The sequence below is a fragment of the Toxorhynchites rutilus genome, chromosome 3 (assembly GCF_029784135.1).
Source record: "Toxorhynchites rutilus septentrionalis strain SRP chromosome 3, ASM2978413v1, whole genome shotgun sequence".
Lineage (NCBI taxonomy): Eukaryota > Metazoa > Arthropoda > Insecta > Diptera > Culicidae > Toxorhynchites > Toxorhynchites rutilus.
Genome location: NC_073746.1, coordinates 200,766,166 through 200,794,045, shown reverse-complemented (window position 1 = coordinate 200,794,045; position 27,880 = coordinate 200,766,166). Strand labels below are relative to the sequence as shown.

The following is a 27,880-nucleotide window of genomic DNA, read 5'->3' as shown; positions in this document are numbered from 1 at the left end:
GTATATTTTTAGCTATACTTCCACAGCAAAACTCGTTAAAATATAGCGATAGATCAAGTGGGCTCCTAAAATCGCATCATTCACTAATTTTTTATTAGCTTTGTATTTTTGTACCCAATGTATGTTAGGAACGTTAACATTTAATGTGATAAAGTTTCTTAAATACTCCAATGGTTGCTAATACCTCTACTGTAGAATATTTCGGACAAACAGATTTAGTTTTTACTATCATACTTGATACAACTTACCTAGAAATCACGCAAACATACAAATCATAGAAACTTTACCAAATTCAGTAAAAGCTTAAATTACCTGCGAAATGATTACAATTAATTAAAACCGACGTGAGAATCCAAATATAATAATTATAATGTTCAGCTACCAAATTATCGTTATCATTAGCTAGTTAACCTCTTGCGCAGAAAAGTGAGATGCAAACTTTTGTGTGGGTATGTACTCTAAAAAGACTTCGGAATTGACATAGTTGTTCATAACACTCCCAAATGACTCACTTTAAGTTGGTAGTCAAAAAAAAAGGCGTCATTAAAAGACAGTTCTTCCACTTTTTAAGCGTATTCCATTCAGCGTGATTTGTTCTTCGCTTTGTAAAACTACACACGTTTCAAATTGTATACAAATGGAAGTAACTGCATTCTGTTGATTGCGAAGTTAATCATATAAATATTGAGACATGAATAACCGTACCTCATCAGTTATTTTTATTTCACAATGAATAAATGCAACGCAATAAAAATCGAAACGAGCGTATAGTTAATATAAATATAAAAAAAAATTGGAAACCTGTATCAGAGTCTGAAGACACATGTGAACATTCGTATTAATCGACACTTTGAGTGACTACTGTATTGGAGAATTTACGTGTCTTGATTCCAAAACCTTATATAAAGAAAAAAAAACTACGTAGTATATTTATAAACTTTAATGTTTCTTATTACATTAAAATCCTATATATTTATATTTATCGTGAAATCGAATCAAAAAGAAAGATTTAAATCGTAAAAACAAATTGAGAAAAAGCGAGTTATACACACACGTGGAACCGTTTCACATTTCCAACAAATTGAATTCAAAACTATACAATATGTACACCACTTCAAAGGTTATTTATTATTTCAAAAAACAGAGTGTCTAGTATACAAGTATTTGGTTTTGGTGTAACGGTCATGATATACATATTTCAGCCTTTTTTGAAATGTAAGCCGGTACTATTTGACTAGTGGTGAATAATTTCCTAGTTTTTAGACAATCGGGAATTATTTTACCATCGCTTAACTGTAGAATGGCAACGCATCTCTACCTCTCTATTCTCCAAATCAGGAAAGGATCACCATTATTTAACGAGTATTTAATTTCATGATACTTGTGTTCTTTGTTCTATACCAGACTGCTTCCCATTTTAGAGTGTGAGTTTCATAGCTGTAACATTGAATATTGTTCATTGCCATTTGAGTAAACATTTGTGATCAGCAAAAAAAGCGGAATAAAGCGAACTCTACAAATAGCTAAGCTAAGGCAAGAAAAAAAAACTATAGATTAGCTGTGATTGTTGGATGTTTTAACCGAGGCAAACAAGTCGAATAATTCGGAGTATTGAGATTTTGTAAATTTACCGTGCAACATAGCCTAAGTTTTGATTTTTGAAGAATTATTCGTAGAGTTTCTCTTGTCAAGTGAGAAGAATAAATAGAGGTATCTTGTTAGAAATGCTAATTTGTGAAATATTATAAGGTAATGATTTATTTGTCACTTATAGATCTTTATTACTGAATCGATTAAATATGCGAGTTGTACATTGGATTCATTCAGGTTGAATATTTTGACTCCTGCGAGTTGGTGGGATTAAATATAGAGAAAAAAATAAATGACAAAAATGTATACTTCAAATTCCCGTTTTCTCTGTTCATGCAATTCCCGTAATTATACTTCATGTTGACCAATGATTCAAAAATATCTATACCGGCAGTGTTGTCTTTGGAGGCGAATAAACTGCAATGTTTAAAGTCTCCTTGATACAAACAAGAAAGGAAGGAAGGCAGTGATGTGAAAATAATTCAAAGCTCATCACGTAGGTAATTTTTGTTCGGTTCCTGCTGCACTGTTCCTGTTTGGCGCCATTCCTCCTGAAACATATAGGTAAGTAAAGATTAATAAAAAATTATTTCATACTATGGAGTTAAAAAAATATATAGTAAGTACAAGTGCGACCTAGCATTCCGATATAATTTCAGTGGCGTAGTGTTGGGCGGTCTTACAGTCCCACGACCGTAATAATTATATTTGTTTCGAAAAAATATATTTGAAACTTTAGAATGATCGTCAACCGTCTTCTTTGAAATTCATTCGAGTCTATTCTGTGATCGGTGTCATTATTTAGGGAAAAATTTCACCGTTTTTTCGAGATCTGAACAAAGCAATATCTTCGCTATACATTATTTCATGACTAGTTTCTTTATGTTTTAACAATACAACAAGAAATAAACGATAAAAATAATTAAAATGTTAAAAAAACTGGTGAAGTGAGGGGGTTAAAAAAAAGTTGCGCCATGGCATAAATGATTCCAGCCCATCTGGTTATCTGAAACGGAAAAAATCGAACAGATCAGTAAAGATGCCGCTATCGTATGATCCTCAGACAAGTGAAATATCACTGAAATGACTACGATGGAATTTACGAAAAGTCCTCTCTGGGGTACATTCTTGAATGTCCAAACTTAAGGAATATGAAGGAAAAAATAGTATTTTTTTCATTTCTATACTACAACAGATACTCCCTTAAAGTGAGTGGCGGTTCAATTTTCATGAAGTGCCGTTCTCAATTTTCGACAACGCTCCAACCATGTCAGAAGAAGTTCAGGTTTTGTAGGGAAAGCAAAACAAAAAAGCCGTATTCAAGGGTTTGTAAACCACTCTTCGAGCTTATGAGGACAACATGCTGATAATTTTGCGTGTTGCAGAAAAAAGCACTGATCGTTTTCATTGAGAATTACAAGAGCGATCAAAATCGTTAAATAAGTAGCCGTAATTCAAGCAAGATACATGTTAGCAGTATTAAATGTTAGCGAATTAAATATGTTGATTCCCAAATTTGCAAAATTTTACGACGAAGTTTCGGAAAGCGAGTAGTTACTAGAGATTTCAATATTCCGTGGACATTTAAACGCCGCTGGAATTAACCTAGACGATGCCAATCATTAGTGTACATTGGAAGTGACACAGTTCAACATGAAATGGAACTTCTAAGAAACGCTTCCAAATCTTACAGTTGTTTTGAAGCTGTTACTAACGATTTGCGTTTTTATGAGACCTAGTGGAAAAGGCTTATCAAAATTGAAATTAATTGAAAATTATTTGCGATCAACGATGGGACCGGCATCAACACGTTGACTGCCACGTCAGTCACCGGTGACTGACACCGAGTTTTCGCTCAGGCTGCGCTAGTCACATTGAACTCAAGACACCCGCCCCAGGTGTAACTCGTTCACACTACGCCACTGCTTGAAAGCAAAAACTATGCACTAGATGTTTGATACAATTGAGTCATCGAATTCTACCCGACAACTGGGCTAATATATCAAATATCAAATAAAACTAAGGGGAGATTCAATGAATTGTTTGATTGGCATTGAAAAAAACTCGTGCGCTTGTGAACGTTCAACGATATGACCGATACGACAATTTGCCCTTCAATGCAGTTGCCTATACAGTGTATCGTAGCATTTTCACAGCATTGAGTATCATGAAATTGGATACACAAAGGGTCTCCAGCTAAATTTCATCAAGTGTTTTGGTCATGCGAAAATAATGTCAATTTTTCTCTCATCTCAAATTATATTTGAATGCGCCTCAAACTTTAAATTCGATTCCCGTTCGGGTTTAGGATGTGGTGGGATGAGCATTGGGCATTGCCAGTCCCCAACAAAAGCCACACCCGGAGACAGCTCGTCTGAGCGAATTGGTGCCGCTATAAGCGTCTTTACCCAGTCCTGGTGGTACTCGGGATGTAAAGCAGCAGTATCACGATGGTCCTCCTGCGAAATAGTGGGGTTGGTCGCAGGCCTTGCAAGCCGCACGACTAAAACAACTAGTAATGAACGATACACAAGAAGATTTGAACCGGACTAATCGACACAGACCCAGGCGACGAAAACGCGCTAATGAATGGAAACTCGGAACGTGAATTGTCGATCTCTCTCATCGGAAGTACTCGTGTGCTCTCCGAACTATTGGAGAATCGCAAGTTTGACATAGTGTGCTCCCGTGGCCGAGTGGTTAGCGTCATAACTAACATGCCGGGTGTTCGGGTTCGATTCCCGTTCTGGTCGGGGGAATTTTTCGTCAAAGAAATTTCCTCCGACTTGCACTGTGATCACGCGTATTCTAGAGCTTGCCACTCAGAATGCATTCAAGGCGTGTTATTTGGCATAGAAAACTCAACTAAGTACTAATAAAATATGACGCAAGTAATACTACGTTGAGACGGCGAAGTTCCTCTAGGAACGTTAGTGCCATTGAAGAAGAAGAAGAAGAAGAAGTTTGACATAGTAGCACTGCAGGAATTGTGTTGGAGAGGATCTACAGTACGTACGTTTTGCGACGGTCATACCATCTACCAAAGCTGCGGCAATACAAACGAGCTAGGTACGGCCAATCAACCCAAGAATGTGCAGATTGAGGATTAAGGGCCGATTCTTCAACATCAACATCATTAATGTGCACAGCCCTCACCTAACCAGTCCCGATGATATCAATGACGAATTTTACGCGCAGCTGGAACGCGAATACGAACGCTGCCCAAAACATGACATCAAGATCATCATCGGAGATTTCAATTTTCAGATCGGTAAAGAGGAGGAATTCAAACCTATAATTGGTATGTATAGCGTACACCAGTTAACATATGAAAAACGACCTAAGACTCATCGATATCGCCACATATTGCCGTCCGCATTGATCTCAGTTATTTCTAGGACATAACTGACGTCGGAACCCATCAAGGCGCTAACATCGATTCGGACCACCTAGTGACGGTTAAGATGCGCCCAAAACTCTTCGTTGTGAACAACATTCGGTACAAATGCCATCGACGGTACAATATCACGCGACTGAAGTAAACAGATGTCGCTACGCACTACGCTAGAAGCTGCGCTACCGAAAGAAACGAAATTAACGAAGCTCCTGTTGAGGACTGTTGTTGCATGATTAAAACAGCCATAAACAGCGTAGTGGAGAACATCCTAGGACACGTGGAACGAAGACGACGGTACGAGTTCTTCGATGATGAGTGTCAGCAAGTGTTACACGAGAAGAACGCTGCGCGGGAGCTAATGCTGCGTCAAGCTACTTGTCATGTACGTCGAACGATAAAAACGGAAACGGAGAAAGCAAACCCAACTCTTCAGGGAAAAGAAGCGCCACCAGGAAGAGGAGGAGTTTCAAAAACTAGAACAGCTGCACCGTTCCGGAAAGGCTTCGTGCCACGAGCAGAAATGTGTCGGAATAAGGATGAGAGTATTCTGACGAACGAACGTGATGTGACCGAAAGGTGGAAGCAGCACTTCGATGAACACATGAATGGCATACAGACAGAAGACCAAGATGACGATGGAAGCGATTACGTTGGTGCAGTAAATAGTGAAGATGTACCACCCCCAATGATAAGTGAAGTTAGGAACACTATCAAACAGCTTAAGAACAACAAATCAACTGGTAAAGATGGCTACGAAGCGAAACTTATCAAGATGGGCCCGGAAAAGTTTGTAAGTTATCTGCATCGGCTGATTGTCAGAATTTGGGAAACAGAACAGCTACCGAAGGAGTGGAAAGATGAGGTCATTTGCCTTATCTCCAAGAAAGGGGACAAACTAAACTGTGAAAACTTTTGTGCAATCGCACGGATATCCCGTCAGAGCAAAATATACTGAGTTCGCAAACTTCCAAATCGATGAAGCAGAATTAGTTCGATATTAAGCCGAGTGGTAGGCTCGTTACGTAAGGAAATCCCAGTACCTTTTGCAAGTAGTGAAGTGTAACGATGGGAACTGCTGCACTGAACCAATGAGTAGTTACTTTTGTATAAACATCAATTTGTACAAGCCCATGTTCCTCTCTGCTAAACTCCAGGTGGTTTGAAAGCACCAATTCCAATAAATGTGAACATTAATTTTCGTCTCTGTTTGTTGGAAATTCTATGAACTTGTCGGAAGTTCTCCCGAAGTCACTAAAACCGCATTTTTAGTGTTACGTAGTTTGTGTACCACATACAAGTAAAAAAAACTGAGTGAAAAAAGCAGTTCACGTAGTTTGAATGATTTTATTTTTCCTTCTGCATTTCCTTTCCTTCAAATTTTAATATTTTAGAACTGGCTTCGTGCCTTCTAATGTGATAGATATTACACTTCCGAGTTGAGACTCAAATTATGGTCCCGAACTTAAAAGTCGCCACCAGATGTCGACACTGTACGACTGTCATCGCGGATGCTCTCAAGCAAGCAGGAAAACTTATTGGGTCAGAAGTTTGGTAACCATCGGTGTAAACGCTCGCAATTAAACTGTGAGCATTTAATAGCGTGTGAAGATCTCTACAATTTGGCGAAGCCTAACGGATTAACAAAGGTTATTTTCGAACAAAAAAAGCGGGTGTAATTGTTTTTTTTTTCCGTTAGATTTTGGAATTGTTAGATTAATGCATACTCAAACGTAGGGATAGCGATTTTTGATTTTGGTTTCATAGTGATAATGTACATATAAATTAATTTATCTTGTAAATCGCAAAAATACTAAAACAGGAAGTGAATGGAATTGAGCTGGAAAAGAAAAAAAGTCAAAATGACTAGATTTGTAGCCCAACAATGCAATGTCAGAAAGTGATCCCGGGGAACTAGGCAAGTCCGGCTGAAGATCTCGCTAAAGGTTGGAGGCGATCTGGCGTAGTGGTAACATCCATACCTCTCACGCTAAAGGTCACGAGTTCAATTCTCACTCCCGACATTATTCCAAAAATGGAAGTTAAGTGACGAACCAACCAAATGTGTTGAAAGTCACTACAATACAGATAAAAAAAAAATCTCGCTAAAGCTCGGTCGGACCTTGCTAAAGGATCGTATCCTGTCTTTCAAGCTAACCGAGCAATCGGTGGAACACAGGTTTGCGTGCGAGAGACCGCCGCTTCTTACAATGGGTCGGTGGACGACTCGGACCACTTCGATTCCTTATCCTTGTTCAATGACCTCAGAATAAATTTCGAAAAACGAAAACGAAAAAAAAAATTTATAATAGAAATTACAATTGTAGAATGAACATGCCTCATGTTTTTCATCCTCGTCTTGTTCTTGATCAGCGGCAGCAGAATCATTTAGATTGGGTAAGTCATTTGTACTATTTCCGTGTTTATCTTCATTCTCATCGAATTCTGTCCGTATAAAGTCTATTATTTTTTCTTCATACGCCATTCTGTTGTAATATTCATCAGCTTCCTGAAAGATCAACAATAAACGATATCACGAAAAACAAATGTGTATTACATGAAGGAACATGCGCTTCAACTGGCGCTTATTTCCGAGTAACATATTGTTATTCGAAATTTGTTTGAATAAGAGTTTTTTAACTCACCCGACGAACTTTGAAGAAATTGTCGTTCAAGGTTATCTTGGTATCTTCTTCCATGTCTTTCAAAGCATTCAACATGTCAGAGTCACCTTCATTGAAGACCAAATAGCTCAACCCCGCACGATAAGATTCTTCGTATTGTTTGTCTAGAATTTCGGAAAAATAAATGTTTATAAATTTCGAAATCATTGTATGAAATAATTACCATCTAGATAAGCCAACTGAAGATATCGATAGTGTTCAGAAAATAAATTTTTATAGTACTTGCCTCGAACCATTTCCATATTTCGCGTACAATTTCTTTTGCAGTATAATGTATTTGTGAAATGATCTAGAATAAAGTACAATGATATAAAATATATTGTTTAATGTCTTCTATGTTTCGATTTCTAAAGTTTACAGTGCGGAAAAGAAAAATGATGAGCAGTAAATTGATTTGCCCAGTGTACTTATGATTTTATTTCGTAGGATGCATTGGTTCTGGTTATGGTTTCTATGTAAGTATGTTTTTCCGAAATGAAATGTGCACGGGTGCACCGATCGAAATAATTGGTAGACAGATGTGGTAAGGTCTGTGCTACAATACGGGTAAGGCAATACTTCCCTTCCACCATTTTGTGAATAGTTATTGATTGGCATAACATCATGAGTCCTGTATTGTCATTGGTCAGAATACGCGGCGGAAGATCATCTCGTTCCAACTGGTTCGAGGCTCTCTGTCCGCTGTTTATGTCTGTGTGAAAAAAATTTTTTTTGGTCACGTCGTTAAATAGTTTCGCCCAATTGTTGAAATAATTAACATATTTACATATGCAGGATGTTCAATAAATTTCTTTAAAAATATGTTTAAAATGAAAATACAAAATAAGATTTTCTGCGTCGATTTTTATTGATGCAATGTTTATTGAGAACTATTACGATATACATTAGCTGAGAGCACAGTCATTGATCATTGAGTTTGTGGAAAAAAGTTACCATGAGAAGATGAAGTGGGTGAAATTTATGTAGGACGGTGACGAACCGCTTTTTTGGTGAATTTATGCGATGAACTGTGAAGTCGGCGAGCCGAGTTACACCCCACTCTGAGGCAGCGTCCAAAGAAGAAGATAATCCTAGACAAAATAGACTAGGTTATTCACAAACAGAAGTGCCGCAGAATACTAACGTAGAAGAAGCCGACATAACCTGTCCAGCGTGTCACCAGGAGAAGTCAACATATTCGTGTCACGTTTTCCATCACACGAGCTATAGAGAGACAAACAGCTGGGTATGGTTTTATTCTCCTCTTTGTGGACTTTGTTCGTGCCAAGAATGTTTTGGATGTCATGAACAGAGTTTTCTACGAGAGCGCGTCTTTCGGAGGGCCACTAGAAATCCACGATTTATAACATGATCGCTCTGTTCTATGCTGGACGGCGCGCCCAATCGAATCTTATTGGGCCATAATGTCTCAACCGAAGTAGGAAAATAGTTGGGAAGCCACCACAACTCAAAAACTCAAATCCCGTATCAGATGTGCCAAAAAAGTGGTCCAGACCATGATGGCGAGGGTTCCGGAAATCTTGGGAAGATTGAAGATGAAGTGCTACTATCTGTCTAATTGTTTCACACCTCAAACACACATTGTATGGACTTGTGTGTTACAAATTTAATAATCAAAGTATTGCCCATCGTTAGTCACAACTTTTTCCCATTTTTCTGGCAATTCACGGATCCCTTTGCGGAAATAATCGGCCGGTTTGTCGGCTAACCACGAATCGATCCAATTTTTGACTTCATGAAAATTGGAGCAGTGCTGGTTAACCAGGCCATGTTGTTTCGATCAAAAAAGGTAGTAATCGGACGAGCAATGTCTGGAGAATACGGTGGGTGGGATTGGACCTCCCTATTCAGCGTTTCCAAGTATGTTTTGACCGGTTTCGTGACATGCGGCCGAGTATTGTCGTGCTGCAAAATAACTTTACCGTGTCTTTCCTCGTATTGTGGCCGTTTTTCCTTCAGTGCACGGCTCAAACGCATCAATTGTCGTTGGTAGAGGTCCTCCGTAATGGTTTCATTCGGCTTTAGCAGCTCATAGTACACCACACCCAGCTGGTCCCACCAAATAGACAGCATAACCTTCTGGCCGTGAATATTCCGCGCGGCCGTCGATGTTGATGCATGGCCGGGGTATCCATACGTTGCCCGATGTTTAGGATTGTCGTACTGGACCCACTTTTCATCGCCCGTAACGATTCGATGCAAAAAACCCTATCTTCTACGCCGTTGGAGTAGTTTTTCGCACGTGATAAAACGGCGTTCGACGTCTCGTGGCTTCAATTCATACGGCACCTATCTAATGTCCTATCTTTTGGATCATTCCCATTGCTTTTAAACGATCGGATATGATTTGCTGAGCTACTCCAAATGTATCTGCAAGTTCTTGATGCGTATGTGACGGATCTTGATCTAGTAAATCCTCCAAAGCCTTCTTCAAACTTTTTTGGCGGTCCGGAACGTTCTTCATCTTCCAAGTCAAAATTACCACTTTTAAACCACGCAAACCATGTCTGACACGTTCGCTCAGTTGGAGCATGGTCACCATAAACTTCCACCAAAATGTCCACTTTCTACTGACTTTCTGCACCTTTTTCTTCATATTGAAGTTGTCGAGAAATCGAAAATCGTTGGTGTTAAAACACGCGGTCAGTTTGGTTAGATTTTTATTAAACTTAACTTTCACAACTCTGTCTGATATTCCAGCGATAACACGATAGACGTTGAGTACTTCAGTATGTATTTCGGACTGATGAAGAGAGTGATTCTGCGTTGCGCTTTAATATTTATAGTCTTGGTCAGATTAAAAGCGCGAGAAAAAGCTTTACGATAGGTCAAGCTGACCATTTAGACAAATTGAGCGAGAGGTCGAAAGTTAGCGAGCTTTCTCTGTGTTTCTAGGACTAGGCTAGGAAAATTATCTACATTCCTGAACATACGCCGGCCACCGTTGAAAATTTAATTTTCAACATTAAATTCACTATGGTAGTGACTTGCGACTAACTATCCTAACACTTATCAATGATCTATGATTTTATACAAATATTCGTTGATTTTCTTGAAGGTAAAATTGGTTGGTTTTCAGTGTGATGATAGTGGTCAAGAACTAATTGTTTCACTGTATTGGTAATTGATCCTCATGACGTTGAGTTACTCCTCCTCCTTCGGCTTCCTCCATCTCACATCCTTCGTCCCTTGGTTGCCGTTGTTTCCTGGTCCTGGGCGCTGCGGTTGTGGGTTGTAGCGCATAATGCATGTTGCAGCGTGCTCAATAAGTTGTGCTCGTGGTTGTGGGTTGGAGCTCCAAGGATCCCGAAGGCCAGTCATCAACGGAGTAAAAACATTCTATTAGTTTTTTGAAAAAATATTTGAATAAATTAACTTACACGGTCCGGAGGCCACCTGGCCTCCGGTCGATGCGCAGCATTGTTGCTGCGATGGAAGGGACGTCATTGTCCTGTGGTTGAACATGGAGAGTTGTCGCGTATCGGGAGCACGCAAATCCGAGGTATTGCGCGCCTGAATTCTCCATTCTTGGTTTTTACAATGACGACACGGATTTTGCCGTCAGGTCCGTTGAATATGTGCGTCACTCTTCCGTAACGCCATTTGAGGGGTGGCAGGTTGTCCTCCTTTACCAGAACCATAGTTCCGATACGGATGTCCTTTTCAGTGGTCCATTTGGTACGAGGCTGCAAGCTGGAGAGGTACGTGTTCCACCGTTTCCACAGCCTGCGTAAATATTCCTGTACGATCTGCCAGCGATCGAGTCGGTTCGAGGGAATGCTTTCGAGTAACGGTTCGGCTACTGCAGTGAGTGGGCGATGGATTAGAAAATGTCCCGGAGTTAACACATCGAGATCTTCGGGATCAGCTGAGAGCTGGGTGAGCGGCCTCGAATTCAGGCAGCTTTCTATCTGGGTTAGAAAGGTGGTTAGCTGTTCTGCTGTTAGCGATGAATTACCGAGAGTGACACGAAGATGGGTCTTGACCGACTTTACCGCGGCCTCCCACAAGCCTCCAAAGTTCGGTGAACGAGGTGGAATAAATGTGAACTCGATTCTGTCCTCTGCACATGAACGTTGGATGGCCTGCTTCATTTGCTGCGAATTAAACTGTTGTTCAAGTTCCCATAGTTCTCGTGTAGCACCCTTAAAATTTGTTGCGTTATCGCATTCAATAAGGCGTGGTTTTCCACGTCGTGCAATAAATCTCCGAAGCGCTGCGATGAACGAACCGGTGGAGAGGACCGCTTTTACGGATAAACAGACAAAAATTGCGACATAACATTTTGTTGTCTTCGAACGGTGCTGTGGATGATGATAATACAGTGGACCACAAAGATCCACACCCGTGGAAAGGAAAGGCAATGTTGGAGAGACTCTCTCGGGAGGTAAATCACCCATGTTTTGCTCTTGGAGTTATGCACGAATGTACAATTCTTCAACAGACCTTTCTAATTCGGAGGGTCCTAACTGACCTTGTTGGCGCTGATGATGATTACGAGGATCAGCATTGAAACGGAATCGATGAATCCATGCCACTAGACGAAATAGTGCAATATAGGTTGACCGTAATGCGGGATTGGCTGTATGGCTAACGATATCGGCTGTTCTTCTAGGTCTTCTCGCCGAATGTTTCTCTAGCAGGTCGTTGAAAAGCTGGCCAAAATCTCGTCGATTGAGACAGCCAAGGCGGTCCATTCCACCAGAGATTGGTATGCTGGAGTTGAGCAGGGTCCATTCCACGAGATATTATGTCCGCAGGGTTCTCTGTCCCGGGAACATGAGTCCACAATCCAGACGATGTTATGTGTTGGATCTCCGAGACCCTGTTCGCAACAAATGTTCCAATACGAATGAACCATCGGGGAACTGCGATATGCCTGAGAGATTCGAGATTGTGTCTGAATTCAATCCACCGTTCGCACAATTCTTGATCTAGCGGTTCATCCCAAGATTTTTGGTTTCGCCAAAGGTGTTGCAAATAAATCTTAGCTGTGACAATAGCTGGTCCAACTAATCCAAGTGGATCAAAGAGTTTAGCAGCCTCTGACAAAATGACTCTTTTCGTGAACGTCTTACAATCGTTCCATCGCGGAACATTGAAGAGAAACTGATCCGTTGTCGTTTGCCACTGTAGCCCTAGTGTTTTGATTGGATTCGAAGAAGGTTCTAACTCTAAAAGCGTTCTCTCGTCTCGCAAGTCAAGAGGAATCTGTGCGAGGATTGAGGGACAGTTGGACGACCACTTGCGTAAGCAAAACCCGGCGGACTGATGTAATTGTATCAGCTGCGCACACAGCTGCCGACCTGTCGCGATATCATCAACTCCGGTTAATAAATCATCCATGTAAAAGTCATTGGATGTCACTCTTGCGGCGAGAGGATATTCATTTTCACCAATTTTGGCTAACTCCTTCAAACATCTAGTTGCCAGGTACGGGGCACTCGACGTTCCGTAAGTGACTGTTGTAAGTTGGTAAGTCTTTAGTGGTTCTGTGGGCGAGTCTCGCCATAAGATTTGTTGGAGTTGGCAGTCGGATGGATGAACGACAATCTGCCGGAACATTTTTTCGATATCCGATATTATTGCGTATCGAAACATACGAAAGCGTAAAATTATCGCGATCAAGTCGTCTTGCACGACAGGTCCGACCATGAGTACATCGTTTAGTGACACTCCGGTGTCAGTAGCACAGGAGGCATCGAACACGACCCTCAATTTCGTAGTAAGACTTTCGGGTTTAACTATGCAATGGTGCGGTAAATAGTATGTTGGCAAATTACTATTGGGTTTGTCTGGCGATGCTTCTATCATATGACCCAGTCGGCGATATTCTTCAATAAATTCGCAATAGGATTTTTTCAATGAGGGATTTAAGGTTAGGCGACGCTCTAAAGCGAAAAGGCGACGAGCGGCAACTTCCTTTGAGCTACCAAGCGTGGAAATTTTGTCAGAGCGCTTCGGAAGGCGAACAATGAATCGTCCGGTAGCATCACGTGTAGTTGTGTTGGAAAAATGTGCTTCACAATACGTTTCCTCTACGGAGAATGTGCTGCTAGTTGCTGGGTCAAGCAATGTTCTTGCCCAAACGGCGTATCCGTTAAGATTCGAAACTTTTACGACAGCGGTTTGCAGTAATACGGTGGAAGGAACGGTTCGAATATTTCCTATCAGAGTGGTCGATATGCAGCTCTATTGTCCAGTGTAACAATAGATGTTATAACACTCCTCCATTCCTAAAATCATGTCGATTGGACTAGGTTCGTTGAATGTAGGGTCGGCGAGTACGATATTTTTGGGAAGTTTCCATTTTTCTGTATGAATTGTCCTGCTCGGGAGTTCTCTGGTGATTCCCGGCAAAACATGTAGCGAGAAATCAGCGATAAAATTCGAACAATGAGAATGAATTCGTGCGACGACAGAGTGAGATGAGATGATTTGCGAATTTCCTACACCTCCAATTTCTTGGTGGTTTTTGTATCTTCGTAGTGTTAGTCTTTGTGCTAATTGCTCCGTGATCAAATTTATTTGCGATGCTGGGTCAAGCAATGTTCTTGCCCAAACGGCGTATCCGTTAAGATTCGAAACTTTTACGACAGCGGTTTGCAGTAATACGGTGGAAGGAACGGTTCGAATATTTCCTATCAGAGTGGTCGATATGCAGCTCTATTGTCCAGTGTAACAATAGATGTTACAACCTCAATAGCTGACCCAAGCCAAGTGCGCGAAACTGCTCCAAGCCCTGTGATCATGTGATGCGATCCTGTTCTGCGATCTGCGGTTCTTTCGTACACTATTCTGCGATTTTATTACCGAACGCGGCTTCACTTTTTCGATAGATTTTTTTTTATTTCCGGTTTTATCACTAAACTCACAACTGAACTGTCTTTCGATTTAATTCACCCGCGCGTTGGAACCATCGATCCGGCTCGAAGAACCAAACTTTTTGACGTAGGACTACGTCTTTCATTTCTATACCGGGGTGTAAAATCAAAGTTTCGAAAACGAAAGCGTTACGCCGGAGACCGAGATTTTGAGCGTTAATAGCTCCTAAACAACTGAACGAAATGGTATGATAAACACTTCATTCGAAAGATAAAATGTCTACGCGTTCTATACTTGTTACTTTTTGATCCAAAAACTTGTTTCAATAGTCTTAAAATTGCTTTCAAAACAGGCTATTGAAATCACCAATCGGTATATAAGCGAGCGCCGCTCGGAAATCCACTCAGTTCTAATTGAACAGCGATTGGAGCATGTTGTCGCTGTTGTGGTGAAGCTCTTCGTTTATCATGAAAGCGCGGATGAACGGTGTCACCAAGAGCCTGTTTGTGCACCCTAGGCCAGAAGGGAATCCATCAGGAGGAGAGTGATGCCACAAACGGTTCCCCGAGAAGATATCGCTACACACATACACGCGCGGAATTCTTTCCGTTTGGATGCCATTCAGCATTGAGAAAGATCCGGAAAGATCTAATCTTTTCTGGAAAATAATCTGCCAGTTCCTCTGGGAATTTAAAAATACATTCATGTGAAAGAGTTTATTTGAATGTTTTCTATCCATGTAACACTGTGACCAAATATTTTTCAACCAAGTACTATGAACAGGTGGTTATCGAGTTAGTATTAACCACTGGTGGGCTTTCAGTATCAAGGAAAATGTGGAAATATCTAATCGTTACTGAAAATAATCTGCCAGTTCCTCTTGGAATTTAAAAATACATTCATGTGAAAGAGTTTATTTTAATGTTTTCTATCCATGTAACACTGTGACCAAATATTTTTTAATCAAGTACTATTAACAGGTGGTTATCGAGTTAGTATTAACCACTGGTGGGCTTCCAGTATCGAGGAAAATGTGGAAATATCTAATCGTTATTGAAAATAATCTGCCAGTTCCTCTTGGAATTTAAAAATACGTTCATGTGAAAAAGTTTATTTGAATGTTTTCTATCCATGTAACACCGTGACCAAATACATTTGGTTTTGTGATTTTTCAATCAATCGCAATTAACAGGATAGCTTCAGAAGATTATTCTTCCCCATCAGTAGGATATTTCCGTATCCAATATTGTATGCGCCCGCAATCGATTATTGCTCAATCGCCGAAAGTTCCGAGCTCAGAGAGTTCATTCCCCTCTAGTTTGCCTTCCAAATTGCCATCGTAAACCACACCTTCTCTCGATTCAATCACACACAAAAAGCATACTTAAGCGATATTCTGGTGGTGAGACACATTCATTTTTCGTGAGGACATCGACAAGACAACATCGTTGCCTAACGTGCTGGAGGAGGTGGACGGCGAAGGATCGACACATACACGCGCAGAATTCTTTCCGTTTGGATGCCATTCAGCATCGAGAAAGTTCCGGAAAGATCTAATCATTGCTGGAAAATAATCTGCCAGTTCCTCTGGGAATTCAAAAATACATTCATGTGAAAGAGTTTATTTGAATGTTTTCTATCCGTGTAACACTGTGACCAAATATTTTTCAATCAAGTACTATTAACAGGTGGTTATCGAGTTAGTATTAACCACTGGTGGGCTTCCAGTATCGAGGAAAATGTGGAAATATCTAATCGTTGCTGGAAAATAATCTGCCAGTTCCCCTTGGAATTGAAAATTACATTCAAGCGAAAGAGTTAATTTTAATGTTTTCTATCCATAAAATATCCATATAATACATTTGGGTTTTGTGATTTGTCAATCAAGTACAGTTAGCAGGTTAGCTTCTGAAGATTATTCTTCAGAACAAGGTTTTTCGTATTCTATATTGGATGCATAAAACCTTGTGCCTCCAACGTAACGCTCTCGTTTTCGAAGTCCCCCAAATATTCATTTATTCATTCATTCAGAATGGATTTAGATTCAACTTCGAACAAATGATCTCTAAATCAACGATAGTCCTACGTCACCCTTGCGGTTATACCATAGATATAACCCACTTCCTGTTTTTATGTTAAGAAATCGGAAATCGATGGTGTTATAACACGCGGTCAGTTTGATTAGATTTTTATTAAACTTAACTTTCACAACTCTGTCTGATATTCCAGCGATAACACGATAGACGTTGAGTACTTCAGTATGTATTTCCGACTGATGAAGAGAGTGATTCTGCGTTGCGCTTTAATATTTATAGTCTTGGTCAGATTAAAAGCGCGAGAAAAAGCTTTACGATAGGTCAAGCTGACCATTTAGACAAATTGAGCGAGAGGTCGAAAGTTAGCGAGCTTTCTCCGTGTTTCTAGGACTAGGCTAGGAAAATTATCTACATTCCTGAACAGAAGTAATGAAATAACACTCCCCGTAAAAACACTCTCGTTGGTACGAAATTCGACATATTCAAAGTGGCAAAAAACTATGTTGTTTACGCTTCAACTTTTTGACATATACTGAAAAAGACGCGCAATGACAGAAGCTTTCCAACGAATGTCTGGAAATTTGATTCACTGGAATAATAATCAAGTTACGCCATCTGTTGTAAAACCGAAGAAACTTACCAAACGCCCAATCGTTATACCAAACGTGTTTTCATTTAGTCCCACTACCGTTCAGTTTTACCGTCGATGGACGATGTCGCATCGTGCAACAGCAAGGAATTTGCCGCAATTACCTGAACGTCCATGGCAAACGTTCCTTTCACAAACCGTAAGTTTGTGGTGTTAACGGATGCGAAAGTCGACACCATCCGCTACTACGTTTTCTCCGTTCGTCAGCATTTTTGTACATCGGCTGAGACGTTATGGCCCAACACGAATCGATTGACCGCGCCGTCCAGCGTAGAACCGAGCGACCATGTTATAAATCGTCCCGGACAATATGCTTGTCATTGACCCAAGGAAACCAACGTCATCATAAACTACAAAACGTATAGAACGTAGAGTTACTAACTCTACCGATTCAGGGTCTAGGTGCTCCATGCTCCGTGCTCCCGTGACCGAGTGGTTAGCGTACCACATCATCATACCGGGGATTCGGGTTCGATTCCCGTTCTGGTCGGTGGAATTTTTCGTCAAAAAATCCTTCCGACTTGCACTGTGGTCACGCGTATTCTAGAACTTGCCACTCCCGAATACATTCAAGGCGTGTTATCAGGCACAGAAATCTCAACTAAGTACTACTAATGAAAAATTACGCAAGTAAAACCTACGTTTAGAAGGCAAAAGTTCCACTGGGAACGTAAGTGCCATCCAAGAAGAAGATGCTTCATGCCTGTCAAATCTCCAAATATCCACACCTCCGAGGAGTTTCTGTACAAATCTGCAACCCAGCAGTTCCGCGATTACTGGTGGAATTGACAACGTACGTGTTCCGCTGGAAATCAAGGAAGGCGCGGTGAACAAACCACTTGCTCTGATGACTCGCTAGGACTGGTGCATATACGAAGAGCAAGGTAAAACTACAACCAAATCGTTCTTAATCGTGCAGACAGCCACGACTAACACAGATCAATCGTTTTTAAAACATGGCCTCCTAGAACGCGGCTGTGAAGAACGCGACTTTAAATAGTTCTCGATTTTTTTTTAATACATACAGTGACTCAGACTCGTAATCGTACCCCACCATGCAGATATTTTTCCACTACTTTTGAAAGTCGAAAATAAGCTTCCGAAAATTAATGATATTAGGCTGTCAAAAAAGTCCTGCAGTATTTTTTTTGAATTTTCATTTGTTCATAAAATTAGTTACAATCATCTGTTTTAAGTCAAATATGCGCCGTTTTGTTCGATGACTTGTTCCCAACGAGATGCCAACTTCATAATACCCCTGTTATAGAAGCTCGCTTCCTTATTGGCAAAAAAATCGGATAGCCAATTTTCACAGGGCTCTTTTGTGGCTAACTTCTGACTACCTAGCACGTTCGCCATGGACAAAAACAGGTGGTAGTCACTTGGTGCAAGGTCCGGACTATACGGCGGATGCAAAAGAACCTCCCATCCGAGCTCCCGGAGCTTCTGGCGCGTCACCAAAGAAGTGTGTGGCCTGGCGTTGTCCTGATGGAAGACAATGCGGCCTCTGTTTATCAAAGATGGCCTCTTCTTCATGAGTGCTACCTTCAAGCGGTCCATTGTTGATAGTACAGGTCCGAATTGAGCGTTTGGCCATAGGGAAGCAGCTCATAATAAATTATTCCTTGACAATCCCACCAAACACACAGCAGAACCTTCCTGGCCGTTAATGAGGGCTTGGCCACCGTCTGAGCCGCTCCAGCGGGCTTCGACCACGACCGTTTGCGCTTCACGTTGTCGTAAGTGACCCACTTTTCATGGCCAGTCACCATCCGCTTCAGAAACGGGTTGATTTTGTTGCGATTCAGCAGCGATTCACATGCGTCGATACGGTCAAAGATGTTTTTTTGCGTCAATGTGTGTGGCACCCATACATCGAGCTTCTTTGTGAATCCAAGCTTCTTCAAATGGTTAATAACGGTTTGATGACTTATCCCCAGCTCTTGGCCGATGCTACGGCTCCTACTATGTCGGTCTTTCTTGGCTAATTCGGCGATTTTGTCGCAATTTTCGACGACAGGCCTTCCGGAGCGTGGCGCATCTTCGACGACCTCTACACCAGAACGAAAACGTTGAAACCATCGTTGTGCGGTGGAAATGGAAACTGTATCGGGTCCATAAACTGCACAAATTTTATTGGCAGCTTGAGATGCATTTTTGCCTTTGTCATAGTAGTATTGTAAAATATGTCGGATTTTCTCTTTATTTATTTTGTTTGGTTATATTTCTTAACCAAACAAAACACTGTCAAGGGCTTATAGCGCGCAAAAATACCTTTCCAACAAGCTATAGTATGACTCGATACAATGAATACAACTAGAACTACGCGCTTACGACACCTCGCGGAAATACCGCAGGACTTTTTTGACAGCCTAATATATACATCATTTTAAAGCTTAAACCTCCAGATTTTGGAATATTTCACGAACATATTGTTGTCTTGGAGTGTGTAGATGTAGTGAGCAAAAATATAGATAAAATATAAAAAATCGATTTCTTTCTGTTTTTACAGGAATTTTGTGAATAAACACAATTTTTGTCAATCAAGTCAATAGCAAATCCATTTAACCTTATCAACCAGCTTTCATTTGATCCCTATAATGTGCCTGTAGGATCTTTCAATACAGAGATATTTTTGGTTAAAATTTCCTCTTTGTTTTTGATGATGAATAATTTTAATAAACTTTCGTTTTCATGATTTTATGGGTGAGAAGTGCATGTATAAGTAAGAATGCGTATGTATACGTGTGAGTATCATCACTTCTTGCAATCCTAGAACCTACAAACGCATGAAAACGAAATTTTCATTCAAACAAAAATATCCTGTATGGAAAAGTCCTATATGAACGTTGTAGATACCAAATGAAAGCTGGTCAATAAGGTTAATTGAATTTGCTATTAAGTTGGTTAGAAAAAAAATGTGTTAACACTTTGGCCTCCGGCGACACCACAGTGGTTACGTGCGCTTAGAATCTCAGTGGCCGGTGACAGTACTTTAGTATCGTTTGCATTCTGTTGGGGTTTTGTTTAACTAACAATAACTTATACATTTTGAAAAAATTTGAAAGTAGAATTAAATTAACCTAAATTGTACTGCCCTGTTCGACCAGGTGAATGGCCGAATACACGACAAAAGAACGCCTCATGGATATACTGCAGAACCAGCTTATTTAGAGTCTGATGAACCCAAACTGAGAAATTCTTAGACAAAATCGTTACGAGTGATGGAAAGAGGAAGGACACAACGACAACCATGTCAAGAACCTAATTGTGTACATCTAGTTTCATACAATCATCACTGAGGCATCAAAACCTCAACATTAGAAATTACATAGTCTGAAATTTTTTTATTAAGTTTATAAGTTTGAAACAAAAAAAACGATGATACTTACTTCCAATGGACGATATGAAATCAGGTATGAATCCATGATCAAATTCACCTTCACAGAACGCTCTGCACTGATTTTCATCGAAAATAAACTGCATTATGGAACTTTCCAACAATGTGATCACTTTTTGCCATTCCTTTGCATTTATGGCGAGAATTCCTAAGACAAACAACTTTACAAATTTCTGAAATTTTTTCTTCATGTAAATCAAAGATTCATACGAGAAAAAAAGAGTTACCTTTTCTTCGAGGTCCACAACTTCGTCTGCATCAACGCCTGTTTTCTCCATAGCCAGTGCAAAGTTCTTTTTCATCAGATCATCAGCGGGATTTTTTACAAGATACGTTAGTGCTGCAGAAGCAGCCAATGTTGGCTGGTTTGTCTATGGTTCAAACAGATTCATTGCGGTTCGTAATAACAAAACAATTAACAAATACCTTAGTGTAACATGCATATAGGTATGAATATGCATACCCTGTTTTAAATAATTCCATTAAATATCCATCAAAATCCTCTTCGAAAGGAAAGTATTTAATGTTTCTTCTACGACATTTTGCCAGACACAGAGTACGTTTCAGTATTAATTCATAGAAACGTAGATCTTCAATATCGTTGGAATAGAGAAAGTCTCCTTTATTTTTTATATCCCTGTTTTCGTATTCACATTCTATTCTACAGTTTGAAATGGACTCGTAATAGTTTCTGTACTTGTCCAGCGCCATTTCTAACAAATATACACAATCGTCATATTCGCCCGATAAGTAACTTTGAACGCCTTGATCGTAAAATTCGATGAAAGATTTAGATGATGAATGGTCGTTGGGATCCATTGATTCTGATGTTATCAATTGATCTTGCAACACTAATAATATCACAACATAAACAGCCAACATATTCATTCACTATGCTAACTTATTCACTTAGAGAAAACAAATGTGTTTTTTCGTTTGCTTTTCAACTAACCGGTCTCAAGTCCAGATGTTTTCGGTTCATTTTTGAATCTCATCAATACGATCACATGTGAGCGTGTTTCTGTTTTGTGATGAATGAGGCAGCATAGACGAGATCGTAATAGTGGAGCGCGTATGTGCAGTTGTTGATAAGCACCCTTGTTGCAATTCAGAAAAAAAAAACACGTAGCACATTGTTGAGTCTTTGTGTGCGTGTATTTTGTGGTGAAAATTGAATGGTCACGTAAGAAACTAACCTAAACTCACCAGATTACACATTTGAATGCTGAACTAATGTTCCGTCGTCCAGTTTTGTCGTAATCTATCATAATTGTTTTATATTTTTTTTAAATAATTTCGAACACTCAAGTTCCCACAAAAATTATTTTTCTGTACGAATATAGATCGTTTTATTTAATTTCTTTTTAAGCATATAAACACTAAACCATTTTTATTTATATAGATATAAATATATATGCTATAGCTAAACAAAATTTGCTAAAAATGACTTTCCAATTTTTCACCTTTCCGAATGATTTTCATATATTTTTGACATATGAATCTGAAGCAGACTGAGAAGCATCAAACCTGATACTGACTGTTAAAATCCGTTGTTTCGTTCTCGGGTTAAATCTTGAGGAACGGACACAAAATCATTTTTATTTATATAGATGAGGATGTATTTTGTTGAACAACAAAAAAAAACAGCCTAAACACGTTGACAAAAAGGATTCAAAAAGTTCAAAATTTATATAATTTCATAGATTGAATTGCGTTGAATACGCCACGTTTTTTTTTTTTGCTTCAGTATGGACTTTTAAATTTTGCCATCACCACTTTAGATGCATTGGACCGGAGATTCGCAACAACGTCGCGGCACAGTTCTTTGATGCAGTTCTTCCTATTGACTTTTATTTAATACTGAAAGGATGTGCAGTATGACAGCAGACGTAATCAGTTGCTGGTTGTAAGACTAATATGCTCTCAAATGCCTCTTTTAATACCACTTTTTTGAAGACGGTCTAGGATAATCCACTTTCGAGAAATGAAATCGGATGAATCTTTCAATTGAAAGCAGTAATCGTCCTTTCACATGTGAAACTGAAATTGATATATACACTGATTTCTTGTTTTGCGCGATTCTGACGTGAGACTTCGTGAAACCTTTCAATATAGGGGCCTCTTTCAAAGTTTCGGGTGGAAAAAGATTTTGAAAATCTTCAATTAATGGATGGATTTTGATTCCGAATACGCAAATCAAAAGAAAATAGACCCCCCCCCATATGTTTTTGTCCGAGACATATATAGTGGAAATAGGAAAACAAGTGAACAATGTAAAACAAATAAAAGAAGTCGATTTTACTCGTACAAGTCTTCTAATGCAAAAAGCAGCATTATTCCATTCCACTCAATTCGAGAGCAAGCTCACATGCCATGGCTTCTGAGAATGTTGTTGCTATGCCCATTCTCGTGCCGCTCAGAGAACCACGTTGCATCGAAGAGCGATGGATAAGAAAAGGGTAGAAGATACAAAATCCGCAAGAACGTCGTTCGATGTTGTTGAAAATGGACACGGTCTGCTGAGGAGCGTCGAACGACGATGAAGTGTCTTTGTCGAGGAAATTGGAGAAGGAGTTTGAGTTAAGTTGTACACATTGGCTCTTTTCAAGACTAGAGACAAATGAACTGCAAAAGTTTAAAGTCTCTTAAATTCAACAAGTCAATCAGTATAAAACTCAAAAACGTCGTTTTTGAGTTTCTTGAAAAGGACACGGTTTGCTTAGGAGCGTCGAACGTCAATAAAGTGTCATTCTCAAAGCAAAGAAGAAGTTCGGAGTAGAGTTTCACACCGGCATCGATTAATGGATCTCGAATATCGTGTTAATATACAGGATCATGATTTTATCACGGCTGCTAAACATAAGCTTATTCCGTCTGTTATGGCAGAATGCAAAATAAAGCTAAGTCACCTTAGTCATGCTGAAACAGTTCAATACGAACTCCATTGGATGACAGAGGCACTGTTCTTCAAACGGATTTCCTCATGGGCTCAATTTTAAGAGGGTTTGCAAGTTGCTTGAATTCGGGATTATTATATGTCAAGAAATAATCAAGCCAGTAATTATAATCAATGTCGATGGAGGACCAGACGAGAATCCTCGTTTAAAAAAGGCATATATATACGTACATATATGTATATATATATATATATATATATATATATATATATATATATATATATATATATATATATATATATATATATATATATATATATATATATATATATATATATATATATATATATATATATATATATATATATATATATATATATATATATATATATATATATATATATATATATATATATATATATATATATATATATATATATATATATATATATATATATATATATATATATATATATATATATATATATATATATATACGTTACACCACAACCGACCGACCAAGGCGTCCCAGAAGTCAAGACGTCAGCAAAAGCCCAGCCGAGACCCATAGCAACAGACAGAGGCGTCAAAGTTACACCGCGCGTGTAAACCAACATTTGCCGACGCCGCGGAAATCAATCGAACGACGCGAACAAAGGTTCGATCAGGTTCGAACCACCGACGGAAATAATGAGATCAGCAGATGTAGTCTATTTAAGCCTTGTAATACGATTATAGAATTCAGTCTTGAGCGTAGCCGAGTTGAATACGGGCATAAAGGTTTATGAACCGAATGTAAAGTGTTATAAACGAATAAAAAGGGTAATTAGAAATTAAATAAAAGTTTTTTTTAAACCGCGAGTTAAGTCACGGCATTATTGGCGCAGTCATTGGCCAAGTGGTACAACGAAGTGAGTAGTGTTTATAGAGCGGATATCTGGAAGCACCGCCACCGAGTTAAAGAGGAGAAGTTTACATCTACTGAAGAAACCAAACGAACAAGCGAGAGGACCCCCTGAGCGAAAATCAAGGACTCGCTGCCGTTAGGAAAACTAATCCCGCCACCTGGAACGAACGATCTACGAGGAAACCGATTCAACCTACCCAGACTCCAGGAGATGAAAGCAGTAATCTTCCTGTAAGTAAACACGAACAATTATCTAAACCTAACACAACAAAATACTAATTCAGAAGTGCGAGCCCCCACCAGTGGTAAGCGGACACTTGATATATCACAAAGTGAATAACTAATTCATTAACAAGTGAAGTGTAGAACAACACATTTTCTCGCGCGTATAAAGTACGTAAGATTTTTAAAAAAAAAAAAAAAAAAAAAAAAAAAAAAAAAAAAAGGAAAATTGATCAGGAAATATATTAGGTTCTCAAATGGGGATCAACATAGGGTAGGAGCCTGCCTGTTGGTCTCAAATGTTCCTATCTCACGCCTCCACGAAGATCATATGACGACATTTTTAGATCGGGCGTGAACTGGAAACACACACCTGGTCTTGGCTCCGAGAACGGGTGTCGAAAGTGGCTAAGTGAGGGGGTGCGAGCGAGTCAGAGCGCTATATCTCTCCCGGGGAAGGCCTCCCGGGTCATGGAGGCCTTGCCAACCCGCTGTCTCCCGGGCAAAGGAGATACACCCAATAACATGGAGCTACGATCACGAAGATTAATTAGAATGCGATCACCCGAGGAGGGTCCCCGAACTGGAGCTGGTCCTGGAACGGGCGTAAGAGCGAGCGGCCAGCGGCTGGAGGGCGATGTGCAAGAGCGGGCCACCAGCCGGGTTCAACCCGAAGAGCTACCGCCATACGGAAACAGCAGCCATCGACATCACCCAAGAAACGCTGCGCCTACGAGACGTGTTGCCATGTGGACACACGAAATGAATGAATTCGTGATCCGCGCCTATTACATCTGCACTGCTTTGGAGACGGACATGAGCGGTCGCCCTCGAATACTAACAATGTTCGAGGAAGCGTATCCAGAGTTCGTCGGGAGGCTTGATCAGAACGCGATGAACGCGAGGCGTAGAGCGATAGTACGCAACAACATGCTCTCCCAAACGCAAATCGACGAGATCAAGCAGCAGGTGCAGAGAGAAATAAGCTCCAGGAACAACAGAGCAAGCGATGTGTCGAGACGAAGTTCAGTACGGCTGAGCAATTCATTCGCGAGTGGGGCACGCGAATCAGCACCAGTGGAGGCCACAGTACTACAACCCCCTGAGCCGGAAGACCCACAGCCAGATCAACAACTACTACGCGATCTGGTCTTCCACTACGACGAGGCGATCTCACAGTTCCGCGACACAGACCCATTGTCGCGCCCCAGGATCCCGAAGTTGCAGCATTCCCGCAGGCTGACAAGTGCAGTAAAGCTCATGAACGAGCACGTTCTTCCGCTGCACTTGGTTGATGCTGAGAACATGGAGGAGCTGCAACTGAAAGTTTACTGTGCTGCTGTGGCGACCGCCAAAAGTTTAGGATACCGTATTAGGCCAAGAGGCGGACTGCTCCAACATCTCCGTGAAAGGCGTGAGCCTCCATGGCGAAGGAGATTGGAGCAACGGATCCTAAACAAGCGCGCCGCAATTGGAAGACTGATGGCGTACAAAAGAGGCAACAGATCGGCGAAATTATGTCGCCAAGTTGCTGTGATCGTGCGGCCTACTGAACTTCGCCAGCTGGGAGCTCACCAGCTGACGGAAAAACTCGACACACTGGTACAGCAATTGAGCGTCCTAACTAAACGGCTGAAACGTTACTCTGACTCTGCAAAGCGCCAGGAACAAAATCGGATGTTCAGAGATAACGAAAAAGCGTTCTACGACCACATTAGCGACGAGAAGCCCGACTACCGCGAAGGTTTGCCAGATATTAGCGATGTGACGAACTTCTGGGCTGGTATTTGGGAGACCCCAGTACAACATCGCGACGGGCAAATGTGGTTAAGACGGGAGGAGGAGAGTTGTGGTGAAATTGGAGAGATGCCAGCTATCATCGTCGAAGAGAACGATGTCCGCGAAGCCTCGCGGTACCTGAGGAACTGGGCAGCACCGGGCCCCGATGGTGTTCAGAACTTCTGGCACAAGAAGCTGACCGTCGCACATCAAAAGATAGCTGAGTGCTTCAACAAGGTGCTACGTGACCCACACAACCTCCCTGAATTCGCCACCCGTGGCGTCACATTCCTCCTCCCGAAAGACAGCAACACATTGAACCCATCAAAGTACAGGCCGATAACGTGCCTATCGAGTCTGTACAAGATATTAAGCAGCATCATAACCGCCAAAGTTTCTGCCCACTGCGAACAACACCATATCATCGCAGAAGAGCAGAAAGGATGCAGGAAAAATACGCATGGCTGCAAAGACCAGGCCATCATCGACGCAGCCATAGTCGGCCAGGCGGTATATAACCAGCGGAACCTAAGTATGGCCTACATCGATTACAGGAAGGCTTATGACTCCATACCTCACTCGTTTCTCGTCCGGGTATTGGAGCTATACAAGATTGATCCCGTCGTCGTTAGGTTCCTGCAGCATGCGATGAGGCAGTGGAGCACGTCTCTGCACCTCAGTGATGGGGAAAATGTGTTGCAGTCTAGAACGCTGCAGATAAAGAGGGGGATATTCCAAGGCGACTCTTTCAGCCCGCTTTGGTTTTGTCTGGCACTGAACCCCCTCAGTAGGACGCTCAATAGAAACGGTCATGGCTATAAAATAAGGTATGGCGACGGCGCCCACGAAGAAGTGACCCATACCTTCTACATGGATGATCTCAAGGTCTACGCTGATTCACGTCAGCGTCTAGGTGTAGCTATCCGGGTTGTCGAAGACATAAGCAGGGACATCTGCATGGAGTTCGGCCTCGACAAGTGCCGCTGTGTCCATCTGCTGAAAGGGCAGCTTACCGAATCCGGAGGTTACGAGGTCTATGACGGCGAGTTCATAAGAGACATGGTTCGTGGCGAATCCTATAAATATCTTGGATTCCGACAGCTCACCGGGATTCGCCACTCCGACATCAAGACGGAGCTGCGAGACAAGTTCTTGAGTCGAGTGAACTGTGTCCTGAGGACTTTCCTCAACGCGGGGAACAAGGTACGCGCGATCAACACATTCGCGGTTCCCCTACTGACCTTCAGTTTTGGTGTAGTCAAATGGAGCAAAACTAACCTAGAGGACCTTGAGAGGAGGATGAGGAAAGCATTCAAAGAGGCCGGAATGCACCATCCTCAATCGGCACTGGAGAGAGTTTCACTGCCACGCAAAGAAGGGGGACTTGGAATAGTCGACATATCTGCACTGTGTGTTGCCCAGGTACGACAACTGCGCGAGTACTTCGCAGAACGCGCCAACCAAAACGCGCTATACCGGGCTGTCTGCGCCGCCGAC

At 41.0% G+C, this 27,880-nt stretch overlaps 2 protein-coding genes across 10 annotated transcripts in view; one reads left to right on the top strand and one right to left on the bottom strand.

Annotated features, from left to right (window-relative positions):
• Positions 1-1,905, top strand: part of LOC129777649 (protein sex-lethal) — a 58,772-nt gene extending 56,867 nt beyond the window's left edge. For all 4 annotated transcript variants that reach the window (XM_055784046.1, XM_055784044.1, XM_055784042.1 and 1 more), the window contains one exon: positions 13-1,905. In XM_055784046.1, the coding sequence (XP_055640021.1) occupies positions 13-98 (86 nt within the window). In that variant the 3' untranslated portion in view covers positions 99-1,905. The remainder of the gene's footprint in view (positions 1-12) is intronic.
• LOC129777648 (cartilage-associated protein-like) lies at positions 1,104-22,003 on the bottom strand. Of its 6 annotated transcripts, none has more exons than XM_055784037.1 (7): positions 21,005-21,974; positions 20,806-20,949; positions 20,571-20,739; positions 7,832-7,957; positions 7,630-7,772; positions 7,323-7,493; positions 1,104-2,141 (listed from the first exon to the last, which is right to left on the bottom strand). In XM_055784037.1, exons 1-7 carry the CDS (start codon positions 21,464-21,466, stop codon positions 2,073-2,075), a joined length of 1,284 nt encoding a protein of 427 aa, XP_055640012.1. In that variant the 5' UTR covers positions 21,467-21,974; the 3' UTR covers positions 1,104-2,072. The 6 variants fall into 6 exon arrangements, with proteins under 6 accessions (XP_055640012.1, XP_055640013.1, XP_055640011.1 ...); XM_055784038.1 differs by having other exon boundaries at positions 7,895-7,957; positions 20,571-20,751; positions 21,005-21,972; XM_055784036.1 differs by having other exon boundaries at positions 20,571-20,751; positions 21,005-21,969.
• Between the last annotated feature and the right edge of the window lie 5,877 nt (positions 22,004-27,880).

Excerpts from the sequence above, each read along its gene's own strand:
- LOC129777648 (XM_055784036.1), bottom strand. The coding sequence starts at position 21,466 with ATGAATATGTTGGCTGTTTATGTTGTGATATTATTAGTGTTGCAAGAT. Across the intron at positions 7,494-7,629 it reads ATTTCTTCAAAGTTCGTCGG|GAAGCTGATGAATATTACAA; the intron begins GTGAGTTAAAAA and ends TTGATCTTTCAG. Across the intron at positions 2,142-7,322 it reads ACGAGGATGAAAAACATGAG|GAGGAATGGCGCCAAACAGG; the intron begins GCATGTTCATTC and ends TATATGTTTCAG.